Source organism: Haliotis rufescens, unplaced genomic scaffold, assembly GCF_023055435.1.
Source record: "Haliotis rufescens isolate VD_foot unplaced genomic scaffold, xgHalRufe1.0.p SCAF_5, whole genome shotgun sequence".
Classification (NCBI taxonomy): Eukaryota; Metazoa; Mollusca; class Gastropoda; order Lepetellida; family Haliotidae; genus Haliotis; species Haliotis rufescens.
In genome coordinates, this window is record NW_025964223.1 from 58,208,441 (window position 1) to 58,219,819 (window position 11,379).

The following is an 11,379-nucleotide window of genomic DNA, read 5'->3' on the forward strand; positions in this document are numbered from 1 at the left end:
GACTATGCTTGTCGTAAGGGGTGACTAGCGGGATCGGATGATCAGTCTCGCTGACTTGGTGATGCATGTCATCGATCATAATTGCGTGGATCGATGCTCATGATATTAATCATTGGATTGTCTGGTCCAGATTCGATTATTTACAGACATAAAGCTGGAATATTGCTGAGAGCGGCGTAAAACAACAAACCAACCAACTGGAATAGGACAAGATAACGCCTACGACTGGACTACAGTATGCTTGGCTGGATGCTGAGTTTGTCATACACGCGTTAGGGCAACACCTGCCTAGTAATTCTACCACCTTGTGGCATCAGAACTAGCTCCTCTCGCCGGCGCTTGTTCTTTATGAATATATCAAGACTATTTGATTTTCAAAAATGTACGAGTAAAATAGTGAACTATAAACATTAACATAAGGTGTGATCATATAATACATTAAGATTATCTTCCTATTGTATTCCTATTGAAACTGGTGAGCATCATGGAAGTAACAGAATACCAAGAAAAGAAAGGTTTTGTATTAAAAGTAGTAATAATGAATTTGAAAATGAATTTCGTTTTTGTTAATATTTGTCCATTTTATTCACCTCTGAGAGTATAATACATTAAGAAATAGTATGTTAACCTGTCACAGTACAAATTTATCCAATTATCGTCCATTGAAAACAGTGCCATTTCAAGAAAAGTTGGAAAATATGTTATTGTAGACTTTAAGGTGCGCCCTTAGATGTCGGCCAGCAATGGGAGGAGTCCATCTTTGAACTAGGATATTCACATGACTGTCACGTGACATCAAGACCTTAAAGAATGTTGAATACGATGAGTACACGGAACTATGTACCTACTTCTTGTTAGGTACACGATAAACAGGCTTTTGAAACAGTTGTTATGGTTTGGCGGTACGACACATGTAAATCATATGCTGTCACTACTCCAGTGTCGTCCGAGGTGTACTGTAGGTGACGGGAAAAGCCCAGTTAATCAGAGTGTCGGTTGTCGCACAGATCGCCAGTCAGGTGACAAAAAGCATACGGTTGTGTAAAAACAATAAAAGCGAATATCACCGATATGATATTTATTTACATGTCATTTATGTCTGTACAACACGTAGTCACACAATGGCAGTCAATACTATGTACAAATGCAGCTCAATGCTATACACGCACGTTCAGTCCTTCAATCATCAACACTATCACAAGGCAATGATATATCACACACACACACACACACACACACACACACACATACACACACACACACACACACACTGCCAGTTATGTTGTTCCTGAAGACTGTCAGATATAGTCATGTTGTAACTACAGACTGCCACAGTGAAGAATTGGCGTTCATTTTGTGTGAGTTCATTGGCGTATGAACCTTCATAGTGTGAGGGCCAAACTATATGAAGGTCGGAGCTTGCGACGACGTTCATACAGTGTTTGGCCCTCACTCACACAAAGTGAAAGTCAATTCTTATAATTTTTATGTCACTATTTTAATCCTCGAAGGATCTAGATCTCTATACACAATTCTTTTTAGTACGTGTGACTTCTTGCTTTCACTGACAGCCATACAACCACCACCTGTATCGCGGAATGATGTAGTTCCCGAAAGGGAGAGGTGGCATGTATGTATTCTCACAGTGACATCTTATGTAGTTTGTTTACAGTACATATGTTCAAATAATATCATTATTAGATGAGAAAGGTCTGTTAAGAAATGCCTCAATAAATCAGTCACAGTGGCGGCGCGTAGTAATACATTACATCAAGTACAAGACGTCAAAATAGCCGACACGATAAAGGTTACGAAGAGATTTCCGAAGTTGTTGATGAATCTATAGCGCTTACAAGTGTTAGTCATCATTGATCAAATGGCCGATCATTGAAAGGGGTTTGGAAAGATGTGTTAAATAGGTACAAGCTCCGACGTTCATACAGTTTGGTTCTCACTCTATGAAGGTTCATACGCCAATGAACTCGCACAAAGTGAATGTCAATTCTAAAATGAACTTCACTTTCGCAGTCATTTGACCGATCTCTCGTACAATGGAAATAAGCCGTATATCGTGTAAACTTCAAATTACAAAATTATAAAGTAACGTTGTTACTGGAGACTGCCACATATAGTTATATATGTTGATGCTGCAGATTGCCACATATTGTTATGTTGATGCTGCAGACTGCCATATATAGTTATGTTGATGCTGCAGACTGTCACATACAGTTATGGTGATGCTGCAGACTGCCACATACAGTTATGTTGATGCCGCAGACTGCCACATATAGTTATGTTGATGCTGCAGACTGCCACATATTGTGAGGTTGTTACAGTAGACTGCCACATATAGTTATATATTGTGATGCTACAGACTGCCACATACAGTTATGTTGATGCTGCATACTGCCACATACAGTTATGTTGATGTTGCAGACTGCCACATATAGTTATGTTGATGCTGCAGACTGCCACATATTGTTAGGTTGTTACAGTAGACTGCCACATATAGTTATGCTGTTACTGTAGACTGCCATATGTAGTCATGTTGATGCTGCAGACTGCCACATATAGTTATGTTGATGCTGCAGACTTCTACATATTGTTAGGTTGTTACAGTAGACTGCCACATATAGTTATGTTGATGCTGCAGACTTCCACAAATTGTTAGGTTGTTACAGTAGACTGCCACATATAGTCATGTTGATGCTGCAGACTGCCACATACAGTTATGTTGATGCTGCAGACTGCCATATATAGTCATGTTGTTGCTGCAGACTGCCACATACAGTTATGTTGATGCTGCAGACTGCCACATACAGTTATGTTGATGCTGCAGACTGCCACATACAGTTATGTTGATGCTGCAGACTGCCACATACAGTTATGTTGATGCTGCAGACTGCCACATACAGTTATGTTGATGCTGAAGACTGCCATATATAGTCATGTTGTTGCTGCAGACTGCCACATACAGTTATGTTGCTGCTGCAGACTGCCATATATAGTCATGTTGTTGCTGCAGACTGCCACATACAGTTATGTTGATGCTGCAGACTGCCACATACAGTTATGTTGATGCTGCAGACTGCCATATATAGTCATGTTGTTGCTGCAGACTGCCACATACAGTTATGTTGCTGCTGCAGACTGCCATATATAGTCATGTTGTTGCTGCAGACTGCCACATATAGTTACGTTGTTACAGTAGACTGCCACATACAGTCATGTTGATGCTGCGGACTGTCACATACAGTTATGTTGATGCTGCAGACTGCCATATATAGTCATGTTGTTGCTGCAGACTGCCACATATAGTTACGTTGTTACAGTAGACTGCCACATATAGTTATGCTGTTACTGTAGACTACCACATATAGTCATGCTAATGCTGCAGACTGCCACATATAGTTATGCTGTTACTGTAGACTGCCACATGTAATCATGTTGATGCTGCAGACTGATACATATTGTTATGCTGTTACTGTAGACTGCCACATATAGTCATGCTGATGCTGCAGACTGCCACATATAGTTATGCTGTTACTGTAGACTGCCACATGTAGTCATGTTGATGCTGCAGACTGATACATATAGTTATGCTGTTACTGTAAGACTGTCATTTGTATACATGTCCCGGGTTTACTCTATGAGGTTCAGAGTCTCCGCGATCTCAGTGGAGATGTCCAACAATGTGGCCTTGATCTTCTCGCCCGGGACCCCCGACAGATACCTCCCAACTCTGTCGAAGACATTCTGTACGATCCAAGAGGCCGCCAGCTCCACCATCGACTGAAACAGAGACATCGTCGTCTACAGTGTGTGTGTACTGGTGCTCATGATGATCTTTCCCTGAGACAGGCATGTGCTTGTTAAATAAAATAAACTAGATTTTCTGAGACGCTTCGCTAAACGATCAAAGGCGCCGACTATACTTTTTCCTGCAATAATGTATACTTTTAGAGTTACGTCATAATGGGCTGAAGTCATGACGCTGTTCAAATTACCTCCCCTGTGATCTAGCGTATGCTTGGTCACATCGTCTTTTCATTTCTGTCACAAGCAAAATAGCGCATCTACATCAATTATCGATCGGTGATATAGTTTCTCGAATAATTCAATTTATCTTCTGGGAATGGGGCTACCTTTAGAATACATCACCACAAACCTTTCAAACATAGTACCCTATGACGTAATTTGTGATATTGTGTTACTACATACCCCGGCAAAACAATGCCCTGTGACGTCAGGGATCATCGAGTGTGCATAAGATCCTCTCGGTGATCTATCATCTCAACATGCTATGTCAATAAATATTCTACCACAAATTTTGAAATGACTATATTCTGATTGGTCAGTCAGAGGTTGTCAAATCACAATAAACCCCCACTCTCATACCCAGAGTTCCATGCGACCAGCATAGTACCTCTGCCACAGGCCAGCGCCATGTGACGATTATTCGTCAAAGGACTATGTATTTCAAGTTTGGGGGACAACCGAGAGCTTGGAATTTGGAGCATTTCTGTATACCAAGTTGCCGTGCTTATTTGCTATCAATGCCTGTCATATGTTCGAGTGAAGTATTAAACAAACTGCTTGAGCATATTTTATACAGCGTCATATTTCGTTTAAAGGTTGTTGTCGGTGATTCCGTAATTCATTTAGACCACCCACTCAAAACACCGGACTCAACCCATGCCGCTTCGCTCAATGTGTTTGCTTACCTCAAAGAGTTCGCATTTTATTTAGTCATGGTAGCATGGTGATAAACATAGGACGCTCTACATTGAAAACACAATATGTTTATCTCCTTAACATTTCTCACAAAAACTGATTGCTTGTCTTTAAGACACGTGACCTACGGCAGCGATCGTTCACACGAGATTTGTTTGTTGTTTAACGCCGCACTCAGCAATATTCCAGCTATATGACGGCGGTCTGTAAATAATCGAGTCTGGACCAGACAATCCAGTGATTGATATCATGAGCCTCGATCCACGCTATTGGGATAGGATGACATGCATCAACCAAGTCAGCGAGCCTGACCACCCGATCCCGTTAGTCGCCTCTTTTGACAAGCATTGTCGCCCTTTACGGCAAGCATGGGTTGCTGAAGACCTATATTCTACCCCGGATCTTCACGGTTACGTCCACACGAGAAGTTGTGATATGTTTGGGACATAGAGAGATGGTGGAGTACCTTTAGAATCAGTACCTAAACTTCTCCTGAAGGTACTCCACTCCATCTCTCTTTGTCCCAAACATATTCGAATCAGAGTGTCCATACCGGGGCAGCCACAAAGTTTGTGTGTGTGTGTGTGTGTGTGTGTGTCCTTGCTTAGAAAGATAAACACTCGTTAATTTCTATATATTCCGCGAGATAACGAGGTCTCGGGAAGATACCTAGCTAGATATTGAAATAACGAGATATGTCACGCATATGTTCTTATGAATCAGGGCGGTGGGGTAGCCTTGTCCCACATGGATACAATGTGTGAAGCCCATTTCTGGTGTCCCCCGCCGTGATATTGCAGGGAAATATAGAAATAGAAATATTTAACTGAAACCCTCTCGGGTGTTTGGCTGGTTTGAGACTGCCTGAAACTGTACTAGTGTTGTATTAAGCAGAACATCCGCACTGACGTAACACTGAACTGGTCATGGGACTCGTAAGCTTTTCCAGTATTTAAAAACAATCAAGAGTAAGCAAAAGTAAATGAAACAATAAGTGAGTGAGTGAGTTGGATTTAACGCCGCTTTTAACAGTATTCCAGTTATATCACGGCGTGTCAGCTTAATGTGGGAGGAAAGCCCGAAGTGATGCAGGTCTCAGACGTTTACCACTTCGGTGAAACCCACGAGCACGGGTATGGTGCTGACAAACCTAGAAACATAATTGGGGCGAACCGGGATTCGAACCCACAATCATAGGTTTCTGGCGTGCCCAAGGGACGCAACTCTGCACAGCGAATATGAAACAATAAGCAAGCTTTAAATTAAATTCACTTTTTAACCCAATACGGCCCAAAATGACATCAAGGGGCCGAGGAGTACCTTACCACGAGATTCGTGATGTATACAACTGGAGTAATAGCCAATCGTCACTGTTTTCAGTACTGATCACTTACTTGTGCCCACACTCGTTCAAACTAAGGAGGGAAAATAACTAAATCCCTAGAGGCACCCCCCCCCCCCCCCCCCCCCCCCCCCCCCCCCCTCTGGATCAGCCAATGCTTCCGACAACCATGGCCCTATCACACACTTCACTTCACTGTAGACGTGAGAAGTTGAACTTACGACGTCACCATAGAAGCCGAGGCTTCTGTTCAGCTCTGCAAGGTCCACGGATGCCTGTGATTCAGTGAGGGATGAATTCTGCAACTCCTCGCTGATGTTGAAATCATTTTCATCCAAAGTAGGGACAGTGTCAAAGTCGAAAGTAAGGTCATCAAGGGAGACAACCTCTCCGACCTGTGCGTCTCCTCCAACTGGTTCCCGCATTGCCGTGGACAAAGCAGCTCTCTCTATGGCTCGCGCTAACGCCATATCGGGCAGATACATCATTTCAGGTCCATTAAAATTATACATTTGGAACGCATCTCCGTTCCTTGGATTATCCCCGGAAGTGGGTGACTGGAAAACGCGCGGCTGCCTGTGACGGTAACCTCCTTGGCCGGACGGTCTTGTATGTGGACGATCGGAGGCCGGTGCTGAATCTCGGTCCTGGCAAGTCTGCGACCGGTTCCTGGTAGTGCGACCGCGGACTGACCTTTGACCACCGTCCCAGTCATGTCCAGTCGGTTCCTCCGAACATCCTAAAATGTGTCCCTCCTCTTGGAAACTGGAGTTGGCTCTCGGTGGACCAATAGTTTCTTGTAAAAGAGCATCCCCGAGAAGTTCGACCAACTGCTGTTTTATCCTTGGAGGGTTAAGCCCAGACACCCCACTACAGCCGGGCACGGGGGATTGATTTCTGGTGCTTCCTGAACTTACATGATTACTGTTTGTCACTTTCTGCTCCGCACAACCTATAGTGCCTACTTTGGAATGTCCGTTGCTGGATGACGACTGCTCTTTACAATAGGGGCAGTCGTGAAACACAGATGCCTGCCAGTCAGAGAAGGACTCCACTTGGGAAATATCTGTATCCAGCGCGTCGGGGCCGCGAATCTGTTTCGATAGAGTGTTTGTAAACTCGTCGCTTATACTCACTTGGCTACCCGTCACTGCACCATGCATCAGGTCATGTCCTGACAACGATTCGTGATATCTCTTCACAAATTCATCATCTTTCCCCCACACATGTACCTCTGTCGGGGAAACATCTATTGTCGAATACGCATTTTCGTCAGGTACTATTACTTCTTGAGCACCGCTACTACGGGCAGCCTCTTCCCTGGACGTGTCCTCATATGGATACGCGCTTGTCTTATAACATTTGTTTTTGGAGGAATCGTAAGTACCCATTTCAAGATGATAGGGATGCTTGACCAGGATCTGACAGCCTCTCAGCTCATACCGTTCATGATCGTGTTCACAATAGGGGTCAATACAAAACAGAACGTCCATGACATCTTGCGGCAAGGTGTCCTTGTATCTGATGTCGTACACAGTAATGGTTGGGTCAGTCTGAACTTCTCGGCCCTTCCCATCGCTCTTCTTGGGACATCTCGGCTTCTTCGAACAGCTAGCATCATGGTCCTCATCCGAGATACGTCGAAAAGTTTCTTGAACCTGCTTCTTGATATTATCGAGAGAATATTCTGACGATAACCCGGCAATATATCTGAGAGAATTTTCGTCTATGTCGTCAACATCTACTGCATCATCGTGAGTCTCACGCGACCGTGGGTAACAATTGCACGGGTCTTCCTCCGCGCGGTCAACACCATCGTTGGGGTAGTCGTCTGTGTCGGAGGAACGGTACCGGGAAGCACCTCTCTGGCGTTGTTTCTTCTTCTTTCTCTGCCGGTCTTTCTTGGAGGGGTGATCCGTCTTCAGATGTGCTAGCCGTCGGGATCGTGCCTGAGAGCTCTCTTTACTTGGACAGATGTTTGAAAACGTTACTCTCTTCTCTGCAATGGAAACAGAGGCTCGTTTATATATATATTTTTAAGTAAATGTATATTATTATTATTTATTGAATATATTAAGAAGATGACAAACTATTTTGCTCAAAAAAAATTCATTTAGAAGTAAGGGGAAATTATTGTCGCTTTATGCTAGACTGAGCAACAACCGAGTCATAGGTGGGTAAACCAGTGGTTGATACCATTAGCAATTATCCGCGTTCATGACACACAATCAATCAGCAAGGGTACCGTTGTACAAAACAACCTTAGCACTACGACTGTCGTAAGTCTAGGTTAAGGTATGGGAGTTACGATCACCTTAGCGCAAAGATCGCTTTGTACAACGGCACCCAGGTCAAGTAACTATGACCTTTCACTCATGGTAACATGGCTGGTGACGGCCCGGGAACAGGCATAGCTGCTATCTTCAACAATACGTACCGGATGTGGGATCATCGGAGCAGAGCCAGCTGACAATGGAAAGTAGGACGAGGCAGACGACAGCCGACAGCAGATACACGGAAGTGGGGTTGAATAAGGCCCAGGTGGAGAGGTACGACATGCCACTGCTCCAGCTCTCTGCCCTGCTAAGGGTGTCCAGGGCAACATTCGGGGCAGCCAGGTCAAAGTCAGGCAGGTGGACACTGATGCTGTCCCAAATTGCTAGATCTGACAGGTAATGCTGAACACTTCTCCAGAAGGACAGGTCGGGGAGAGAGGAGAACATGCTCTCAAAGCTGCCCCGGTTCGAAAGATGCTGCAATACGTTCTTGAAGGGGGTCAGGTCAGGCAGGCAGGCGTGAAGGCTTCCATGCGTGCTTGTCCAGTAGTCTGTGAGACCATGAAGAGGTTACAAATTTGGTACAGAATGAGTGAGTGAGGTTTTACGCCGCTTTTAGCAATATCCCAGCAATATCACGGCGGGGGACACCAGAAATAGGCTTCACACATTGTACCCATGTGGGGAATCGAACCCGGGTCTTCTGCGTGACGAGTGAAACCACAAGGGTACCCCACCGCCCCCGGTACAGAATGGGCGATGTAAGTTGATAATCGGATCCTCGGCGATGGAACAATTGTATCATGGACAATATAAGTAATGGGAGATTAGTTTATTGCGTTTGAGAGAAGCGGAACACTTATCTGATGCTGAAAAGGTATATGTAAAACATTCGGGCGTCGATAACCTGATAAACCGCGATAAACCATATTATGCTTTATTACTTCCTTTTTTTTTTTATAAATATAAAGATTATAGATACACAAACTCGGCTGGATCGCCGTTTATCCAGATACCCACGGATACCATCCGCCATTTTGGTAAGGGGTGTGCGCGAACTTCTTCCTTAGTAAAAGTTTCTTAGTTTTTCAGCTGCCATTTTTAGGCGTCTTGCTAAATTTACAACAACAACAACAACAAAAAAAGGGGGGGGGGAATAAAAGTTTTCGTAAGAAAATGTGCACTTCCAGTCTCCAACGTTAATAAAACAAGTTACATGTTGAAATGTGGTCCCGATGTAGGGCTGCCACACGCGATTATGGAACTTCTAGTTTTTCGATGTTGATGTCTGATGTTCGATGTTATGAATTGCTTTGATGTTCAATTTCCTTTTTTAATCATATTAAACCATACAAATGCATGCGGGGTCATTTTTTCAGCTTATTTGCAGCCTTATATCCCTGGTGTTCAAATAGCCACGCTGTCGCGTGTCCCTGTATTAGACGCATCAAACAGATATGGCCGACAGGTATCCGGTATGGCGTAAATGTACCAAACATTCTTTAAGCCCGCTAGGACTTGCATGTGTTCAAACAGTATTAAAAAACGTGGAAACGTGAAAAAGATTACGGAAAAAGCCGAAGGAGGTGAACCAAATGCTGCAGTTGGCCCTAAAACGTGTTTAAAGAGCGAAATGGTTAACCGTGAAACCCTTGCACAGGGAGAGCAGATAACCCCAGATAAGGATACAAGTGTGTACCCAGTACACTGGTTTGATTAATATTGAACACCATTTTTACAAGTTGTTATTTAAGATAGCATTATTGAAAGTAAACGCTGCTCACCATCATATGGGTTCATAATCTCCGACAGTTTTCGGCAGCGTTTTTCCTCCGGCTCAAACAGATCCCAGTCCGGCTCGGGGTATTCAGGGCACATGTCAAACAGGTCATATCCATCTTTGTCGAACCAGGTTATAAATGAGATCACATAATCCCAGATCTTCTCAAGGAAAGAAGCCCCATCGTCTTCACCCATGCCCCTAATAAGAAAGCATAATGCGTGGGAGTAACTTAATTGTACTGCTCCAAAACATATGGCATGGAGGTGTCCGGTGTTATGCATGTGTACCCTCTATTTGAGAATCCTCCAGCCTATACACTGGTCTTTTAAGATTTAGATCCGAGATCCAAATCGCTGCCACGGAGCTCACGTGCATCAATTTATTACAATAACGCCAATAACGAAAACTTCATTGTCCAAGAGTTTTGTTACTACAATGAAGCGAATATCATTTCCTAAAAAGGGTACATTGCAGTTTTCGTTATTGGCGTTATTGTAATAAATTGATGCACATGAGCTCCGTGGCAGCTATTTGAATCTCGGATCTAAATCTTAAACGACCAGTGTATAGGCGAGAGGATTCTCAAATAGAATGATGTAGAAAGGATCCGTAAACTGCAACGCATCAATATTAATAATAATCACTTTCCCCATAAATGTTGTACATCTTGATCTACATTGCCTGCACATTTATTATAATATGTATGTTTTTAGCATTGCAAAGAATTTGATTGTGCACATAGGGGCCTACTTCAGTGACAAGATAAAGAGAGGGCCAAAGTTCTTACGAGTCCGTAAACATGAATTTAATTGCATCTCACACACGTCTTCCTGCAACCAAGATAGTCACGACTTACTTATATGTACACCAACCATCTGTACATGTTGAGATCTGCTGAAAGATAAAAGCACCGAGTACTAAGAACAATAGTATCCTTCCCATCTCTCATCTATATCAGACATCTTCTATTTTTCTCTAAAAATAACGACATCCGCTTCCGGAAAACCACACCTCTTGTGTGACGTCATCATTATGACGTCAGAGAACCACAGTACACTTCAATGTGGCGTCAAGCATTGTGCGTGACCAACTCGGGCCATTCCTTCTTGTGCTCATCTTGGTTACGGAAAATTGAGTTGTGACGAAAGACTTAACGCAAGTCAACGTTTGTGGCAGACAGACTTTCTTTAAAGTGATATAAAATTATTCCTGAATCGTTTAAATTGATAAATAGATCTATGCAT

At 43.4% G+C, this 11,379-nt stretch overlaps 1 protein-coding gene across 1 annotated transcript; it reads right to left on the bottom strand.

Moving 5' to 3' along the window:
- Positions 1 to 1,063: 1,063 nt before the first annotated feature.
- Positions 1,064 to 11,132, bottom strand: LOC124140296. Its single transcript, XM_046507804.2, has 5 exons — positions 10,992 to 11,132; positions 10,137 to 10,333; positions 8,514 to 8,903; positions 6,298 to 8,075; positions 1,064 to 3,792 (listed from the first exon to the last, which is right to left on the bottom strand). The coding sequence occupies exons 1-5, from the start codon at positions 11,075 to 11,077 to the stop codon at positions 3,643 to 3,645; spliced, it is 2,601 nt and encodes an 866-aa protein (XP_046363760.2). The 5' UTR covers positions 11,078 to 11,132; the 3' UTR covers positions 1,064 to 3,642.
- Positions 11,133 to 11,379: the final 247 nt, after the last annotated feature.

Excerpts from the sequence above, each read along its gene's own strand:
- LOC124140296 (XM_046507804.2), bottom strand. The coding sequence starts at position 11,077 with ATGGGAAGGATACTATTGTTCTTAGTACTCGGTGCTTTTATCTTTCAG. Across the intron at positions 8,076-8,513 it reads CTCCGATGATCCCACATCCG|AGAAGAGAGTAACGTTTTCA; the intron begins GTACGTATTGTT and ends TTTCCATTGCAG. Across the intron at positions 3,793-6,297 it reads TCGGCTTCTATGGTGACGTC|TCGATGGTGGAGCTGGCGGC; the intron begins GTAAGTTCAACT and ends TCTCTGTTTCAG.